The 20173-nt window shown below is 44.2% G+C and overlaps 1 protein-coding gene across 2 annotated transcripts; it reads right to left on the minus strand.

The window, feature by feature from the left end:
- Positions 1–2513: 2513 nt before the first annotated feature.
- PRDM7 (PR/SET domain 7) lies at positions 2514–19880 on the minus strand. 2 transcript variants are annotated; one of them, XM_078439204.2, is made up of 11 exons: positions 19672–19880; positions 18407–18560; positions 17878–18001; positions 17452–17559; positions 11921–11970; positions 9071–9227; positions 8334–8435; positions 7848–8119; positions 7349–7416; positions 5967–6160; positions 2514–3795 (listed from the first exon to the last, which is right to left on the minus strand). In XM_078439204.2, the coding sequence occupies exons 2-11, from the start codon at positions 18530–18532 to the stop codon at positions 2765–2767; spliced, it is 2232 nt and encodes a 743-aa protein (XP_078295330.2). In that variant the 5' UTR covers positions 18533–18560; positions 19672–19880; the 3' UTR covers positions 2514–2764. The 2 variants fall into 2 exon arrangements, with proteins under 2 accessions (XP_078295330.2, XP_078295331.2); XM_078439205.2 differs by having other exon boundaries at positions 2514–3798.
- Positions 19881–20173: the final 293 nt, after the last annotated feature.

Consider the following 20173-nt stretch of genomic DNA (forward strand, 5'->3'; position numbering starts at 1 on the left):
TATTGACCTACGCGTCCATGGCAATCACAGTGTCAGGGGGAGGTGCTGGGAAGCCAGCAGGTGCAGAGGCCCACCAGGTGTCACAGGAACAGGACAGTGGCCTCAGCTAAGGGCTTCTCAGCTGTCTACCAGGGAACAGAGACTTGGAATCCAGTGGATGTCAGTTAACAGTCATACCTCTGAGCCTCCTCGTCAAAATGAGGATGATGGCCGCCGGCAGCTGGCGGTTGGGCAGGAGGGGGAAATTAACACTTAGCTTCATTGCACGAGGTGATCTGGGACCTTGTGAAATAGTGAGAGCAAGGCTGAAGCCACTTTGGGCGTCATATGCCGTAATTTTCACAGCACAGGTCAACCCTGTTCTGTGAAGGTGGGAGTGCACAAAGGTGTGGTAATGAGAGGTAGATTTTGGGGGGCCATCTTGCAGGCTGGTGGCCACACTGGCAATGAGGTTTTGCTGAAGGGGAGGAAGAAGGAACAGACCTGTCCTCATCTTGAAGTGATCAGCTTCCCAGAAGAGTTTCAGGTCAGTTCTGGTGGGAAATGGAGGCAGGAATCACCTGGCAGCTTGGGACTTCTCCTCCCCCTATATTGTGAGCTTCTCTGCCAGCATTATTCCTAACTCTGCCCCTTCTGCAATGGCTCATGCTAAAGTCACAGAACATTGAGGGTTGGGCTGCTTTCTCAGCATGAGGCTTTACAGGGAAGAGAATTGTCCCCTCTTCCTATAGGGAAAGAAAGCCACAAATACTCACCTTCCCTTACAAAAGCTTAAGGGACTAGAGAAAATAATAATGAATATTTATTATTGAAATCCACATAGTTTATGTAGAGAATGTTCACAAGCCAGGCACAGGGAGAGGGACAGAAGGATCACTGTTGGAAGTCATGGGGTTTGGGTGCCCCCTGGATGGCCCATACTCCTTTTGGTATCTCCTGTAAAGTGTGGGACTTGGGATTTAGCCTCCACGAAGCCATCCTAGTAGGAACTGGACTGAGATGCATACGATTCCTCAGAAGCAGGAAGCTAACTCCTGCAGGAGGGATGTGATGGTGGCTCTCGTTCATTGTACTTCCTAGAACACCATTGCCTCCTCTTTGTATTGGAAGTCAGTTCTGGTTCTAAGAAAAGATGTCAACATCCCCACTTACCCAGTGGTGATGTAACATGCTTATTTCATGTTCACTTGCAGTCTTGCTACTTCCACCCATTGTGTCCCTGGGAATTGTGTGCTCCTGGGGCAGGTGGATCTTACATGTGAATGGGTGGCCGTTCACTTGTGCATATCTGCCCTGCTCACAGCATGCTCCACTGTCCTTTCAGACTTCACTTACCATGCAGAAGTCTAAAGATCAAATAGTTAAGAATTTCAGATGACCACAGCTGTGCGTTAAACCATATGGGGCCCGGGCACAAGGTAAGTGTACTGTAGAAGCTGCTGAGCCATGGGCTCTGTGAACATTGTATGCAGATGGGCCAGTGAGTGAGATCAGAGACTCACTTACTGTACGTCCAGTTCCTGCAGATGCTGACCCCACAGTCTCTTCTCAGGAAGGGCCGGGTGAGCGTCTGGTTTTACAGGTTATTGTCAGTACTGCCTGCCTGTGTTGAGGGGGGTTCAGAGCTGCTCAGGCTCAGTGGGAAGGGCAGTGGCCTGGAGGGAGATGGACCCACCCACTTTGCATCCCTGGCCTCACAGCTCTTTCTCAGGGTAGCTGAGTCTGTTCAGAGAAAGCACTGGTGTCTGTCCAATTTATGAATCTGGCTCCCCGCCCCCTACCCTACCTACTCTTTTTATCTTCCTTGTGCAGCGCTAAAGCCCTTGAAGACATGGGCATTGAAAGTTGTGCAAGAGAGAGAGTAACAAAGAGGGAGGGACTTGTATTCTTGGCATCTCTGTACGAGATTCTGCCTATGCTTACTCAACTTTGAACATCAAACCAAGGGCTGGGGTCACCATTCCCATTCTCCAGCTTATAAAACAGGCACAGAGAGGTTGAGTATCTTGCTCTGTGTCACACAACTGGTGAGGGCAGATCTGAGAATCAAACCCACTGTGGGCTGATATGGAATTCATGTGCTGTGCACCTGATGCCAGCAAGGAGAGAGTGAGAGAGAGGAGGTGCCCCAGACTGAGCCAGGCACGTGGATGTACATACACATAGGTATGTATACATACACACGTGTGTGTCCGTCCCCCCACCCGGTGTTCACCTCTGAGGCTACAAGGGAGGAGGGACACCAAGAGAGGAGCCATGAGAAGCCAAGGGAGGAGGGTGGCAGCAAAGGACAGGCGTCTACTAGGGGAAAACACCATGCTTCCCAGGAGACTAGGGCATTCCCTTCCCTGATGAGTCTGTCTCAAATCTTAAATTTCTCTCCCTGGCCCAGAAATTCTCTACTGGTCTAACTAGATTCACTCCTGACTTATACCTTTCCAGGGGTTAAGTTCCTGTGGAGACCTGGGCCAAGAGCATGAGTTCTCTGGCCCTCCTGGACCCTTCTGCTTTCAGTGATAAGGGGGGAATGAGGTACATGATGTGGAGTTTGGATTTGAATGCACACAAAATTTATTAGAACAGGAGGCCAAAAAACCATGGAGGGGATTGGCGTCAACATCCCCAGAAACACTCAAGGAACCTTCCCCCGTTTGTATACCTCATCTCTTGCCCTGAAAGTAGAGGATTTGTTTAACCCGTTATATCTGCTCTCATTATATTCTTGAGGAGTGTAAGGGGTCAGTAGGCTTCTTCTGAACCTCCCTCAGAGCTGGGGTATGGAGTGTGTGGTAGCTACATTTGTTCTCTGGTAGCTGAGATGCAATTTATTGGTAAAGCCTTGTCCATCCTTCCTGCAAACATAGGGCTTCTCCCCTGTGTGTGTCCTCTGGTGTGCGAAGAGACTTGACCTCCATGTAAAGCCTCGCCCGCACTCCCTGCAAACATAGGGCTTCTCCCCTGTGTGTGTCCTCTGGTGTCTGAAGAGACTTGACCTCCATGTAAAGCCTCGCCCGCACTCCCTGCAAACATAGGGCTTCTCCCCTGTGTGTGTCCTCTGGTGTGTGAAGAGATTTGACCTCCGTGTAAAGCCTCGCCCGCACTCCCTGCAAACATAGGGCTTTTCCCCTGTGTGTGTCCTCTGGTGTCTGAAGAGATTTGACCTCCATGTAAAGCCTCGCCCGCACTCCCTGCAAACATAGGGCTTCTCCCCTGTGTGTGTCCTCTGGTGTGTAATAAGAGCTGACTTATGACTGAAGTCTCTTCTAAACTCATCGCAAACGGAGGGCTTTTCCTCTTTGTGTGTTCGCTGGTGTCTGCTGAAATGTGATCTGTCATTGAACCCTTGCTCACAGCCTCTATTTTTGATTCTTACAATTCTTGACATTCCTACCCCCATGAATAATTTTCCTGTATTCTCTGAATTCAAATTCTGGCCCGTGCTGGGCCCTTCTTCCACCATTCCCTCACACACTCTAGAACTCCCCATTTGTCCTTTGCATGGGGTGGAAAATGCTCTTGAAATTCTCCTCTGCTTTATACTTTTAAGCAAAGGTCTGGACCTTTCTTTGACCTCTTGACATTTTGCTTTGTCATTCCAGCTGTGTGGATCAGAATGTTGCTGCTGCTGCTGATTCTGATCACCTGGGCAGGGATTCTCTGGTTGGAAATGTTTTCTTGCAGATATTCGTGGGAGGCTCTGAGAAGAGTGTTTGCATTCCACATGTTGGCTGAGGAATTTCTGACTGGAGAAGGCCAGTGGGCAGGAGGGACATCGATGGATGTCTGGCTGTGGTTCTGCTGAAAGAGGAAATTTTTGGTCAGGTAGATGTTGCGTTGTATGCTTTGTCTCCCGGTAAGGCCTGCCCCACTACTCATTTTTATTGTGTTGACAATGCAAGATCTGTCTCCCACCAAGTTTTCCTTTATTTTTTCCATTCCATTTTCACTTACTACATTGAGTAAATCCAGAAAGCCCATTTCAAGGGTCTTTTTTATGTATTGCCCAGACTAGGTACCTTCAAGCAGCATCAGAGGAAGCTTCCCTCCTTATAGGAATGGAACTACAATGACCTTTCTCCACATACAAACACCTTCTAAGTCATGTGACTCTGTGACAGTGTCTACAGTGATTTTATTCTAGTGAGAGGCAACAGCCCTTTTGATGACTTAGAATGTGGCAGTAAATATGAACTTGAGTCTCCCCATTTATTTTTTTTTTTTTATTTTTATTTTTTTTTTAAATTTTTTTTTTTCAACGTTTTTTATTTTTGGGACAGAGAGAGACAGAGCCTGAACGGGGGAGGAGCAGAGAGAGAGGGAGACACAGAATCGGAAACAGGCTCCAGGCTCCGAGCCATCAGCCCAGAGCCTGACGCAGGGCTCGAACTCACAGACCGCGAGATCGTGACCTGGCTGAAGTCGGACGCTTAACCGACTGCGCCACCCAGGCGCCCCGAGTCTCCCCATTTAAAAAGACATATTTAGGGGCACCTGGGTGGCTCAGTCAGTTGAACGACCGACTTCGGCTCAGGTCATGATTTCACCGTTTGTGAGTTTGAGCCCCATGTCGGGCTCTGTGCTGACAGCTCAGAGCCTGGAGCCTGCTTTGGATTCTGTGTCTCCCCCTCTCTCTGCCCCTCCCCTGCTCACGCTCTGTGTCTCTCTGTCTCAGAAATAAACAGAAACATTAAAAAGACATATTTAATTGACAACCAATATGTGTCTGGATCTCTATCTGAAAGTGGGATTTGGATTGGACGAGGCAGAGCAGTGCAGTCTCTTAGACTAAAGGACTCTGGTTCCTGCCGCTCCAACTAGGTTATAAACTGCTTCTCTTTCAGTTTTCTACAAATCATAACATGAAAATATATCCTTCATACTTTATTTCATTCGGTCTTAGCTCATCTCAAATACAATGGGAAGTCCTTTCAAAATATTTCCTTGACCAAGTGTGGGTATATATATCACACTCCCAACCACCATTCATCTTCTGCCAACCCACCACCCTCTCTCACTTAGAGATGAAGTGATCTTGGAGGGGATTACCCACTGCAGTCTCTCTCCAAAATTAACCAAAACATCATCTTAAAATAGAGAACACGCCACTCTCCAGTCGAAAATTGTACAATTGTTCTGTCTCAGTCAGGAAACACCCCAGTGTCTCAGCGTGGACCACAGGCTCTAGGGCGTCTACGTATCTATGGGTTCTCAGCCACATACCACACACGCCCCACCTCTCTTGTGCCTCAGGGCCTCTCTCCTAGCAGGCCCCCTCTTTCTGGAATCCTTTACCCCCGGGTGTTTGCGCATGTCCAGAGAGAGCCCTTCCCTGTCCAAGCTCTGCCACATCCCATCCTCTCCTCACACTGGTCCCCAGGCACCTTCCCAGGACTAGTTTTATTTTCAAAGCACCACTTGCTGTGTGATGTTATGCACACACATGCATCTGTACATGTGTTTCCCTTACTCATTCACTTATCAGGTGCTCAAGAGCAGTGATTCCGACAAGCTTGTTCCACCTCCAGTTCCTGGAAGGCTGTCTGGAACAGAGTAGGAGCTCACATGACAGCTAACTAAATTAAGAGTGAACGCACACCAACATACACATGTCATTTAGAAATACTGAGCAAATTAAGAAGAAAGAGCTAAAAGGGCAGAAGAAACTGACTTAGTGAGGGGGCTGGCAGGTGCTTGAAAACTTAATTTTTCGGCCTCTAAGTCTTTTATCACTATGTTCTGTTACACATTTTATGCACGAGGTATTTAAAAAACCATAACAAAAATGAAAAACTTAAAACTTATTTCTAAGAGGCCAATGCATATGAAATGAATCCTTATTTCTGAAGCATCTGATTTGCAATCGTACTGATTTTAGACAGGATTTTACTCTACGCGAGAGCTGGACATGGAAACTTCCACGGAGAATTCTTTCTTTTCTTTCTGTTTTGAAGAGCAGTGGTGCCCACCTTTCCCTGTTGAGAGCTCGCTCTTCCACTTGCTTCCCCACTTGATGCCCAGCTCCTGGCCGTACTCGTCCCCGTACCAGACTAGCAGTTCACAGCCTGGCCTGATGACCCGGCAGGTTCGGTAGAAGATCTGCCTGTGATACTGAAAGGCCACCAGGTTCTGCTCCTCATCGTCCCTGGCACAGTTCACATACCTGGGGTTGAGGCAGGGAAAGGGAAAAAGAACCATAGGAGATAAATTCCCATTATGTGTCAGATCTGCCCCGATGCTCAAGGCCTCTATGCTGTGATGCTGTCCACTCCCCAACTCCTCAGGAACCTTCTGTTCGTACTTAAGTCTCCCTCACAACATCATATGGACTCCCATCTCTAAGTTCTGCTTACTGGCCACAGCCTGCCTTTAATGTTTTCCCCCTTGCTTGATTAACCATTGTCTAAATCCCTATTCCAGACTTACTGCCACCTTGATTGGTCACAAAAACCCAGTGACCTTTTGTTTCTCTAAACTCTAAATTAAGTTCTGTTTTATACCACAGAACTTGATGCTTGACCATGGACTCCGCTTCTAGATCAACACACATCATTCCACACTCAGCCCAAGTGTGGCTATCTTCCTTTGAGAAGGCTTTCTTCAGTCTCCCTACACTGTGTCTGAGGTACCATTCACTTGCCTCCCCTGAGTTCCCATAGAAACTTGGAGCTTCCTTTGTCTTAGTAAAATGACACAGAAAAGCAATATTTTATTTACATACTGCATTCCCTGATAAAATGAGAGCCCCTCAAGGAAAGGGGCTGGGTCATGAAGCACAGAGGCCTGTGGCCATACTGTAGCCCATTCCTATACAGGCTTCAGAACCCAGTTCTATTAGAACTGAGACGAGGAAGAGCTACTGCCCTCACATATTAAAGGTCCCTTGTTTGAAGCTATCTCTCCACCGTATACCTCTTGAAAAACAGGGAAATGATAGTTAAATATTCTTAAACTCAATTGTCTATTGTCTGTCTGCAATATGTCTTCCATAAAACATGGGTTGTATAATAGGTTTAACTCACGAACTCCATTGTCTAAACTGGAACATAGTAAATGCTTATAAACATTGATCAGATAAATTGAAGTGTGAGTCCAGTGTTCCTGATGAATCTAGGCTCCTCAGGTTTTTGCCAGTGTCCAAATTTTGTCTAGCATATTTTGAGGACATATACTATATTCTTATCTCCTTTCCCCCATTACTTTCTCTTGAAATAAAAGAGCATTACATGGAGAAAAAAGAGGAACAGAGGATTGAGGGAGACCATTGAGGGAGACATGATGAGAAGGAAAGGGACGTAGGTTTGTGAGAGGTGAATGTCCTCTCTGGAGCTCTGAACTCTATTGGCCTTACCTCATCCAGTTGGCCCAAGAGTTATCCTTTCCATCCACATACTCGTAGCAGTTTCTCCCTTTGGTGATCTGAGTTTGAGAAAGAGAAATTAAAGTTTTTTGTTTTTTGTTTTTTGTTTTTTTGTTTTCTGGTGTGTGAGGGGTGGGGAGGTAATAGAGGGATTATTTTACTCTCCTGTGGTCAGTGGTCTTTCAGCCTGTATGGAATCAGTCCCCAGTGTGACCACATGATGTACTCCTTAGTCGTTGTCTACACAGCTGGGTCGCTTTGTCAACTCAGAGCTCAGGTCCCGCAAGGGAGGAGCTTCCTGTTTGTGTCTGTACCACTATGCTCCCCCTTCCCCCCTGACCTTTAAGTAGGAACAGCAGGTTCATGCAAAGTCCACTCAGTACACAGAACTAACCATGTTATTCTCATCCATGTAGAAGGTGATGTCCTACCAATTCACGGCAGAGATGTGGGACACCAGAGGACAGGGGAAGAGGTAGGTGATTCTCACCAGCCAGGAGTATCCACTGTTGGCTGCCTCTTCGTCTTCGGTGATCTGGCCCTCATAGGGGCCGAAGTGTGTACCCAGTGGCAGATCGGATGCTTCATTCCATACTCCAAGCCCAGCCTCAGGGATGCTCGATGGTCTGATTCTCAGACCAGGGGGCAGAGTGAGGGCTGAGCGGTTGGGATGCCCCCTGCCCACTGCATTGTCCTTTACGAATGTAGGGGGCCCGTGAACAGCGCAACTGTCAGTGAAGAAATTCTGACACTTCTCACAATCTGGAAGTGAGAGCAACAGGGGTTAGGAAAAGGGTTAGTGCATGTTCCTGCACTTAAGCAGCTTCAGAATTAGCTCAACACACATCATTTAGCCTCTATCCTATACTCCTGGTTACTAGGGGAGGAGAATGATTTGGGGTCCCTATGACATAATGAAGTTATTGTACCAGGAGAGAACAGCTTTCTCTGAGAGTGGGCCAAGATGGTCACTTACAGAGGTAGTCATCATCCTGGGGCTCGCTGACCTCTTGGTATGCAAAGCCCTTTCTTTCTCGTAGACTATACATCTTCACTCCAATCTCCTTTCTCCTGAGCTCTGAGTTGGAAAAGAGTACGTGAGTGAGGTTGGTGGGGTCTGGAGTGTTAGTCCAGTTTTGTCAGAAAATGCAAAATCTCCTCTAATAAATTATTACTTATCCTTCTATATACTCTCTCCCCACTGTCCAAACTCTTACTTCAGAGAGTAAGACTCCATACTGACTGTAGATGGCTAATTCAATGTTAGTTTCTTCCCATTATCAGGCTTACTTTACAATATTTCCTCTTAGAAAATGGTTCATTCATGCATTTCTTCATTCAGAAAATATTTGTTGAGGGCACATTACATGTTAGGCATCGAGCAAGAGCCTGGGCATTCAACACCAAGAAAGTATGGTCTTTATTATCACTGAGGGATTTATTGGACAACTTGCATGTGTCAATTCTTTAATGTTTAATGCTTTCAAACAATATATGAGCTATGCATTCTTATCTTCAGTTTACAGATTAGCATTCAGGAGCTCAGAGAATTTATAAGATTTATCCAAGACCTCAACGGTAACTACAGGTCTCAGGTTAGTCTAGCTTTAACCTAGGCCTAGCCAAAGTCCACTCCACATACCTAGGTTGTATTCATCAAACTTTCTGGAGGACTTAGAGGGACCAAAGTTCCCATATTATTCTTTCTCTTACCCAATTTTCGTCTAGAGTGATGTCCAGAGGTACTTGCTTCTCCAGGAAGGGACACTGGTTTCTGGCCCTGCTCTGAGCCACTTGTGTTCAGCAACTTTGCTGTTTCTGAGAATTCCTTCAAACTAGATTCCTTACTTAATGGCACTCTGTGGGTTCCCTTCAATGTGAGAGTCACATATTAAAAGACAACAGGCATTTTTTTTTTTTTAGTCCTGTAAGGCTTATGATGTGTTTTCACATGAATTGCTTTGGTTAATACTTCAACAACACTTGGAAATACCTGGGGATTCCGAATACTAGAGGGAAAAGAAAGGGAATATGTGGATATTGAATTCAAAACTATAACCCATGGCTTAAGACTCTTTCTCTTTAAATTTTCTCAGATTTCTCCATAAAAGTGAGAAGGAGGCAGGGAGAACACTTGGGAAAACTGGCTGGAGAATCAAGAAGGTCTGTGAAAGAAAGTGGTGAGGACTTGTAGATAAAAAGAGGGGATCATCTATAAACTAGTGGACATTTAATGGAGGAGGAAATGTAGACAAGTGGAAAGGACTGCACACGTCTGGAAAATGAGGTGACAGAGCAGAGAGAGGGGAAAGATGATAAAGAAGGCGTTGGAGGAAATGTATCTAAACACTGGGGGAAAAAAAAAAGGATGCTAAATTTGTCGCTTGCCATACCCAGGAAAGAATATTTGGAATTAAATTAGCTGGTTCCTGTCAATTCTGTTTGAATAAGGTTGTACCGGCAGCTAGCTCTCTTCAGTTTTCCTGATCCATAAAATGGTATACGTGCTAATTTTTAAAAAAGTTTTATTTATTTAAGTAATATTTACATCCCACATGGGGCTTGAACTCATGACCCTGAGACCAAAAAGTCCCATGCTCTTTCAACTGAGCCATCCAGGTGCCCTGTATACATGCTATTTCTTAATGTTATAGTAAACAGGAAATATTATAATGATCATCAAATTGTCTCATGAGCTATTTGATACAGTATGAATGTGAGATTACAGTTCTGCTGTCAATTGAGAGGGTTCTCCATTGTCTCCATATTCAAAATCTAAATCACAGATCTTATTTTCAGCATTCTTTGACCCTTTTATTTCTAATGTAATCTGTAAACGTGGAATTACTTGTTCAGAAAACATTCAGGGGCCCTGTGGGGCCTGGGACTTCTGAGAAGAAAGAGCCTGCAGGGCAGAAGCAGGCTACACAAACGATTCTGAACAACATGAGAGTTGCCTAATGGGAGCTCAGAGGAAGGAGCTGTTGCTTCTTCCTACAAGTATGAACATTTTAAATCAGTTCCAGTTAAGTAAGTTTCTTTTTTTCTTCTTAAGTTTATTTATTTTTGAGAGAGAGAGAGAGGGAGAGAGGGAGCAGGGACGGGGGAGAGAGAGAGGGAGGGAGAGAGAATTTCAAGCAGGCTCTGCACTGACAGTGATGAGATTTCAGGAACCATGAAATCAAGAGTCTGACGCTTAACTGAGTGAGTCACCCAGGTGCTCCACAGATAGGTGAGTTTCTAAAGAAGATTATGTAACGTATATGAAGTCTTTAAGTCATTTTATATGTTGTTTCTCAGTCATCAAACCTGAAGGTACTCAGGGCTTCAGATGCTTCCTCTTATTAGAATGGGAGGCTCTGGGGGCGTCTGGGTGGCTCAGTCAGTTGAGCGACAGACTCTTGATTTTGGCTCAAGGTCATGATCTTGCAGTCCTGGGATTGAGCCCTGTGGTGGGCTCTGTGCTGGGTGTGGAGCCTGCTTGAGAGTCTCTTCTCTCTCTCTCTCTGTCTCTCAAAATAAATAAGTAAACATTAAAAAAGGGGGGGGGGCCTGGGTGACTCAGTTGTTTAAGCATCCGAATCTTGATTTCAGCTCAGGTCATGATCTCAGGGTTGTGAGAGCGAGCCCCAAGACAGGCTCCATGCTGGAAGTGGATCCTGCTTAAGATTCTCTCCCTCTGGGGCGCCTGGGTGGCTCAGTCGGTTGGGCGTCCAACTTTGGCTCAGGTCACGATCTCACTGTCCGTGAGTTCGAGCCCCACGTCGGGCTCTGTGTTGACAGCTCAAAGCCTGGAGCCTGTTTCGGATTCTGTGTCTCCCTCTCTCTCTGACCCTCTCCCGTTCATGCTCTGTCTTTCCCTGTCTCAAAAATAAATAAAATGTTAAAAAAAATTAAAAAAAAAAAGATTCTCTCTCCCTCTGCCCCTCTCTGCTCTTTAAATAAATAAATTAACAAATAAATCGAATGGGAGGCTCTGATGGCGGGGATGCTATCTCTTTCATCTGGGACGATCGAGTGTACAAATTGCTGGTATTATTTGTAAGCTTCTCTTACTTAGGGGGTCTTAGCTCATCTCTCACTTCAGCATACTAGAAAAGAACTGGGTCGAAATGAATCAAATGAATAATGTAAATTTTATAAAACTATGAAAGTCTTAATGAGCTTTTAAGTGGTTTAGAAAAGGAGCTTGAGATTAGACTGCACTACCACTAGCACTGTGATGTCAGGTATATAAGCAAACATGTCTTTGTCTCAATCTCACCTATAAATGGTGATATTTATAGTACCCCCCCCCCCATAGGGTTGTTGTAAGGTTTAAGTGAGTTTATTTGTGTAAATGCTTAAAATAAAGTCTGAAGTACAGTGAAAATAAAACAAGAGATAGCTAATATTGTTGCTGTTCTTGTTAACTATTACAGCGATGATGATCTCGGATACTGTGCTAAAGAGATCAGTAAAGGAAGGCAGCAGTTTCTAGGATACTCTGAATTCTTCTACTCTTACCTGTGTTTAAATCCATGAGAAAGATTTTCTTGTCATCAGGATCTGGGAAATACTCACCTTGTGTTGTTTATTCTGATCCACTCTGGATGCCACCCAAGAAGGTTTGACTATAAAGTGATGAGAAATCAGTGTTTTGGTTGGCAAATGTTTCTAAGCTCCAGAGACTCTCACCAGAGACACAGAACTCTTGACTAAGGAGTGGCAAGTACAAGGACTACCAAAAGGTGATTGGAAAGTGGTTTTTGAAATATTATCAAAGTCTATGCTGCTACTGGTGACAACTAATTTTCTGAAAGTGTTAAAAAAATAGACAAAACCTCATTTAAGCTTCATCCTATGTTCATAACTTATCTATTACATATAGTTATATATATATAACTACTATATAACTATATATATAACTATATATAACTATATATATATATAACTATATATAACTATATATAACTATATATAACTATATATATATATAACTATATATAACTATATATAACTATATATAACTATATATAACTATATATAACTATATATATATATATATATATATATATATATATATATATATACTGACCTTCTATGACAAAAAAAATCTCAATAAGCTGTGAATAGAAAAAAATTACCTCACTCTAATAATGGCCATATATGAAAAGTCTATCTCCAACATCATACTCTGCAGTTTAAAACTGAAAGCTTTTTCTCTAAGATCAAGAATAAGGCAAGGATGCCCACTTCACTACTTCTCTTCAACCTAGTACTCGAAGTCCTAGCCAGGGCATTGGAGAAAAATAATAAGTAAGTATGTAAGTGAGTAAGTAAATAAAGTGCATCTAATTTGGAAAGCAAGAAGTAAAATTATGGTTGTTCACACATGACATGGTCTTATATGTAGAAAGTCCTAAAGATTCCACACAATATCTGTCAGAACTAACAAATTCAGCAAAGTTGCAGGATACAAAATTAACACTAAAAAATTAGTTGCATTTGTATGTACTAACAATGAACAATCCAAAAAGGAAATTAAGAAAACAGTCTTATTTATAATAGCACCAAAGGAATGAAATAATTAGGAGCAAACTTAAGGATGTATAACATTTGAACACTGAAAACTACAAAACATTGCTGAAAGAAATGAAAGAAGGCACAAGTAAATAGAAGCACATCCCATATTCATGGATTGGGAGTCTTTTTTTTTTTAAGTTTATTTATTTTGAAAGAAACAGTGTGAGTGGGTAGGGGCAGAGAGAGAGAGAGAGGGGAGACAGAGGATCCCAAGCAGGCTCTGCACTGTCAGTGAAAAGCCCAATGCGGGGCTTGAACCCATGAACTGTGAAATCATGACCTGAGACGAAATCAGACGCTTAACTGACTGAACCACCCAGGTGCCCCCATTTCTGGGTTTTCTATTCTGTTTCATTGATCTATGTGTCTTTCGTACCAGTACCATACTGTTTGAATCACTAGAGCTTTGACATATAACTTGAAGTCTAGAAATGTGATGTCTCCAGCTTTGTTTTTCTTTTTCAAGACATTTTCATTCTTTTGCATATGGATATTCTATTTTCCCAACACCATTTGTTGAAATATTGTCCTTTCCCCATGATGTAGTCTTGGCATTCTTTATTTGATATACATATATATACAAATACACACACACACACACACACAGGCACAATGGAATATTAGCCATAAAAAAAGATGAAATCTTAACATTTTCAATGACATGAATGGGAGCTAGAGAGTATTATGCTAAGCAAAATAAGTCAGAGAAAGACAAATACCGTATATTTCATTCATGTGTGGAAGAAACAAAACAAATGAGCAAAGGGGGAAAAAAAGAGGCAAACCAAGAAACAAATTCTTAACTATAGATAGCACACTGATGGTTACCTGAGGGGAGGTAAGTGGGGGAATGGGTTAAATGGGTGCTGGAGATTAAGGAGTGTACTTGTGGTGAGCACAGGGTGCTGTATGAAAGTGGTAGTTTACTGTATTGTACACCTGAAACTAATATAATAACACTATATGTTAACTAACTGGAATTAAAATTAAAACTTAAAAAAGGGAATGAAGATGGACCTTCATCTTACATCATATACAAAAACCAACTCTGAAAGGACCGTAGACCTAAATGTATGACCAGAAACTATAAAGCTCTTAGAAGAAAACAAGGGGAAAAGCCTCATGACATTGAATGGGCAACAGTTTCTTGTATATGAAACGAAAAGCACAAGCAACAAAAGCAGAAATAGACAAATGGGACCATACTAAACCTAAAAAACTTCTGTGCAGCAAAGGACACAGTCAACAGAGTGAAAAGGCAATGGGAGGGGCACCTGGGTGGCTCAGTCGGTTAAGCGTCCAACTTCAGCTCAGGTTATGATCTCACGTTTCATGAATTCAAGCCCCGTGTTGGGCTCTGTGCTGACAGCTCAGAGCCTGGATCCCACTTCAGATTCTGTGTGTGTGTGTGTCTCTCTCTCTCTCTCTCTCTCTCTTTCTCTGTTCCTTCCCCTCTCACACTCTGTCTCACTGTTTCTCTCTCAAAAATAAATAAAAATAAAGAATAAAAAAATTTTTTTAAAAGGCAATGGGAAAAAATAATTGTAAAATATACATTTGATAAGGGGTTAATATCCAGACTACACAAAGAACTGCTGAAACTCAATAGTAAAAAAACAAGTAACCTTATTAAAAATTGGGTGCTATGAAAAGAATTATGTCTCTCCAAAAGGTCCCTATGTGAAACCCTAACCTCCAATGTGATTGTATTTGGAGATGGGGTCTTTGGAAGGTAATTAGAGTTAGATAAGGTCATGAGAGTATGCTCCTCATGATTGGATTAGTGCCCTTAAGAAGAGAAATCTCTCTCTTTCTCCAAGAGTATGCACATATAAATGAGAGGTCATGCTAGCACACAGTAAGATGGAGGTTGCCTACAAGGCAAGAATAGAACTGGACTATGATGGCACCCTGATCTCAGACTTCCAGCCTCTAGAACTGTGAGAAAACAAATTTCTGTGGTTCATGCCACCTAGTCTATGGTACTTTATTATGGCAGCCTGAGGTTTTAATACAATGACAAAAGGACTTGAAAAGACATTTTTTTCCAAAGAAGATATATACAAATGGCTAAAATGCACATGAAAAGATGTTCCAGGGGAGCCTGGGTGGCTCATTTGGCTGAGTGTCCAACTCTTGATTTCGGCTCAGGTCATGATCTCGTGGTTTGTTGGTTTGAGTCCCACATTGGGCTCTGTGCTGAGGCTCTGAGCCTGCATGGGATTCTCTCCCTCCCTCCCTCTCTCTCTGCCTCTCCCCGGCTTGTGCTCACTCTCTCTGTCTCTCAAAATAAATAAACTTAAAAATTAAAAAAAAAGAAAAGATGGTCCATTGTCACTAATCCTCAGGGAAATGCAAATTAGAACTGCAATGAGATATTATCTCATACCCATTAGTATAATCACTATGAAAAAAAAAAAACCCACCAGACAATAACAAGTGTTGGCAAAGATGTGGAGAAATTGGAACCCTTACATACTATTTGTGGGAATGTGAAATGTTGCAGGCATTATGAAAAACAGCATGGAGGATGCTCAATAAATTAAAAAGAATTGTCATATGATTTAGAAGTCAAATTTCTGGGTATGTGTATAAAAATTGGAAACAGAATCTTGAATAAATATTTGTACATTCAAGGTCATTGCAGCTTTATTCATAATAGCTAAGATGTGGAAGCAACCTAAATGTGCATCGACAAATAAATGGATAAAGGAAATTACGCACACACACACACACACACACACACACGGGAATATTATTCAGCCTTACAAATGAAGGATGTCTTGTCATATGTTACATCATGGATGGACTTTGAGGATATTATGCTAATTGATATAAACATATCACAAAAGACAAATACTGCATGATTCCACATATATGAGTTATCTATTTCATGGATATGGAAAATAGAACGGTTGTTTCCAGGGCCTGTCGGGGGAAGGGGAGGGGAGGAAATGGAACGTTGTTGTTCATGGGTATGGAGTTTCAGTCATACAAGATGAAAAAGATCTAAAAATCTGTTGTTCAATAATGTGCATGTAGCTAATAATACTGTGCTGTATACTTAAACATTGTTAAGAGGGTAAATCTATGTTATTATATTTTGTAACCACAATAAAGAAAATTGGGGTGGGAATGTTAGCTGAGGGTAGATAAAGCTGTGTAGATGTATGGTAAACCATGGGGTATATGAAGACTTTCTTTTCATGTCAAACCTTTGTGGACAACCACACACTGGGTTTTCAAATCTCTGAAATCCGTAGATGGAATCATAGACCTAACCCAAGTTGCTTTCTCCAGTTTAGGGAGATCAACCCTTCTTCCAAACTCTTTTGTTTGAACAGCAAAAGAGGAAGTGAGTCTCTCAGTTCTATTTTGTAGCGATCACTCTTCATGTTGTTTGCCTGATGCTGTCTCTGGCGAGTGATATGTGGGAAAGACCAGGGAGACTAGTTACCTCAAACCCTCTTCCAGAATTATGACAAAGAATCTGGTTCATTTTGGGGTAAGAAGATCCTGTGTGTGATTAAATATACCTAAAAACTGTATCTTTACATAATATGTTCATCATTTTCTCTTTTTAAGACATTTAATCCAATAATTGGATAATGAGAATAACTGCGATTACTTTTAGAAAGCTCTCTGGTGGACTTACAGTCTAATTAAGGTTTCTTTATCTTCCCTTTCATTAACTAGCAATGTTTAGCAAAAACAGTCTTTTTTAAAAAAGAAAAACGAATGATAAATCTTAAACATACAGAAAGGTATGGAGAATTATATTGGAAAACCTATACATCCACCACCATTCAGCCTTATCTCAACATTCTGCCACAACTTTATATCTTTTAATTTTTATCTTTATATCTTTTAATTTCTATTTTAAAATTCAAAAACAAAAATAAAAGCAAATAAAAAACTAACCAAGACACAGCAAAGCCACCTGCCACCCATTCCTTCTTCTCTTATGATAACTATTCTGAATTTGGCATTTCTTTTTCATGTTCAGATTTTGATACATTTACCACTCTTTTTTTTTTTTTTTAATTTTTTTAACGTTCATTTATTTTTGAGACAGAGAGAGACAGAGCATGAACGGGGGAGGGTCAGAGAGAGGGAGACACAGAATCTGAAACAGGCTCCAGGCTCTGAGCTGTCAGCACAGAGCCCGACGCGGGGCTCGAACTCACGGACCGTGAGATCATGACCTGAGCCGAAGTCGGACGCTTAACCGACTGAGCCACCCAGGCGCCCCCATTTACCACTCTTAATGTATTTATAAATAATATAATTATTATCATCCACATTTTAAAATTTTATATGAATAAGTTTTGTGTGATATAATTACATAAATATACATAAATATACATAAATTACATAAAATATAATAAATTACTGTGTGATATGCTGTTTTGCGTCTATTTATATTTATGTTTCTGAGGAAAGAGTTTCCTTTTTTAACTCCTGAGATGCAGCTGAGACCTAAACTTTGGGTTCCAGGAGGAAATCTCTAAATCTTCCTGGCCCCTCACCTTGCTGCCTTGGCGTCCATTCTTCATCGGAATCCTCAGTGTCATCTACTTGGGGTTTGATGGCCTGCCTGCGGTGACACATGAAAGCTGGTCGAGGGGCTCTGAGACCTGGAAAGAAGCAAAACCCTTGTCCGAAGAGGGAAGATCTAGAAGGAGGAACAAAGCACGGTAGCAATGGAGCACATCTCCCAGTCAGTGCGACTCAGTTGTATGGGCTGGGAGAGTCTAGAACAAGGCAAGAGATGAGCTGTGCATTGCCAGTGCAAGCCCTACACTGATAGAAGAGAACAAAATTTCATTCCAGATTTGTCTTCACACAGAAGGGAACCGTGATCAGACAGAGCCACCCGAGAGGCCAACTAATATAGGGACTGAAGGCCTGATTCACGTTTCCCAGGCTCCTCAGCACCCAGCACTTCTGGTTACCTATAGTCATCAGCGCTTCATAGTTCCTTTTCACATTCCTGTATCGGATTTTCTCCCAGTCTCCCATCTCTGTCCATTCTTCCTTGGAGAAGTATATGGAAATGTCTTTGAAAGCATCTTTGGCCTAGAGAAAATAAGAGATCCCATCGGTGACTAACTAACGCACGTCAGAACTTAGAGCCGGGCCTTCTCCTCCACCTTGTATGTACTGTGTACCCTGCTTCCTGGGTGCTCTCTGTTAAACGAGGGTAAAGCGTTTCTGTCCTTCTTGATGGGTCCTGATCAATCGAACAAACACTAAGCATTTTACTAGCTCTCTCTTGGCAAAGGGAAACCGCTGATGCCACTATCCCGTGTAACTTCCTCCCCCACCCACGTCCTGTAAAGGAGTGAGTGCCCTTTATCCTGTGTACAGTCACTGGTGTAGGCCAGGAGCCTGTGGTCCTCCAAGGACCAGCTCCTGGTCACCAGGCCCCTCTCTTCATCCTCTCCAAGAAGTCTGGAGCCCAGCTTCTCCCACACCTCTCACCGTGGGCTTCCATCTTGCTGTCCTTGAGCTTCTCTCAGTGGACTGCTCCGGGAATCCGACGGGGCTCGTGGTGCTGGGACCTCCAGGCTGGCCCCGCTCTGACTCTGAGGCTGGCCATGGCTCCATGAGTCTCTCTGTCCTAAGGCCAAGGCACCTGTGGAAGGAGAAGGTGCTGACAGGGGGTGACGGCGCAGACCACTGCCCAGAGCCATGTCTGTTTTCTCCATTTGGGTGGGGCATCCAGGAAAGAGGTGGGCAGCCCAGGGAGGATTAGAAGATGCAGGGGAAACCTGCGGGTAGTGATGGGATGGAGAACCTCTACTGGCAATGCCAGGCCATTCTAACGTGAGCTAGATTTTGTTTCTTTTATTCTACTGCAGCTCGGCCCATATGAGGAAAGGTCGCAGAGGGATGTGGCTGTGGGCGTTTGATTAGAGTCCTGAGGTGCAAGGCCAGAGGAGTACCAAGGAGGCCTGGAGGCCCCTGAGTGCCGGCCCGTTCCGGGGACAGGAAGTGAATATTTCTCAGAGAAGCGCTTCTTGGGATGTGCACCTGGGGATTCTGGAAAAATCTGGTATAAACAGGCTCAATCTCTAAGGGACAGAGATGCCTCAGGGTGAGGAGATTTGGTCTCTCGCAGGCTGAGGGAGTTGGGGTTTCTTAAGTCAAGGGGATTTGGGGCCTCAAGATGAGGACACCTAGGGTTCCTCAGGCTGGTGATATTGGCAGTCTCTCAGGACAAGATTTGGGTCTTTCTGGCTGAAGAGATTTAGAACGCTCGGGTTGAGAGGATTTGGGATCTTTGAGACTGAGGAAACGTTAAGTCATATTCTGAGGAGATTTGGACTCTCTCATTAATGGGCTTTAAGGTTTTCTGACATTGAGGTTATTTGGGGTCTTTGAAGCCGAAAGGATTTAAGAGTTCACAGGCAGGGGCTGTTCAGGGTCTCTGACATTGGGGAAATTTGTTCTCTCTGTGGGTGTTACATTTCAGGCTCCTCGGGCTGAGGACATTTGGGGGTCTAAGAATTGGGGGGGGGGGGGTTAGCGTTTCTCTGGGTGACGCGATATGAGGTTTCTGCAGCCGAGCTGCTTTGGGGTCCGATGCTGAGGAGACGTGAAGTTCCACGAAGTTAGCGGATTTGGGTTCCCTGAAGGCGGCGGGATTTGGGGTCCCTTGAGGCTGAGGGGATTCGGAGCCTTTCAGGGTGAGGGGATCTAGGGTCTCCCAGGCGGGCTTTGAAGGGCTCAGGATCAGGGTTTACAAGGGTTTCACACGGCACGGCACAGTCCTCGGTGTTCTCGTCAGTCTACCCGGCCTCTCGCGTTGCCCACCCGGATCTGCCGCCCGCTGCGGAGCCCCCGAGCGCTGTGCGCCGGGTGAGAGTCGGGACACAGCGGAGGGCGAGATACCCGCTTATACCGCCCTGTCAGGCAGGAGCCACCAATCAGCGCTGCAATCAAAGCGGCCCCTCCAATTGGCGGTCGGGAGGGGGCCGATGGGGCGGAGCGTAGGGCGAGCCGTGGGTGTCAGTCATTGGCCGAACACCACCCCTGTGGATGCTCCCGCCCCACCCCGCGGGGATTGGCTGCTCTGAGTCCAGCGCGTGTCTCTCAAGAAGGCTCCCCCCGCCCCCCCGCCGCCCCCCGGGCATTCTGGTAGTTTTCATCACTTCCCTTCCGTACCCGCCCCCGCCCCCCCCCGCCCCCCCCCCCCCCCGCCACGTTGGTGAAGGACGCGCCGGGCCGGAGACTGCGCAGTGCGTC

The sequence above is a fragment of the Panthera onca genome, chromosome E2, assembly GCF_046562875.1.
Source record: "Panthera onca isolate mPanOnc1 chromosome E2, mPanOnc1 haplotype 2, whole genome shotgun sequence".
NCBI lineage: Eukaryota > Metazoa > Chordata > Mammalia > Carnivora > Felidae > Panthera > Panthera onca.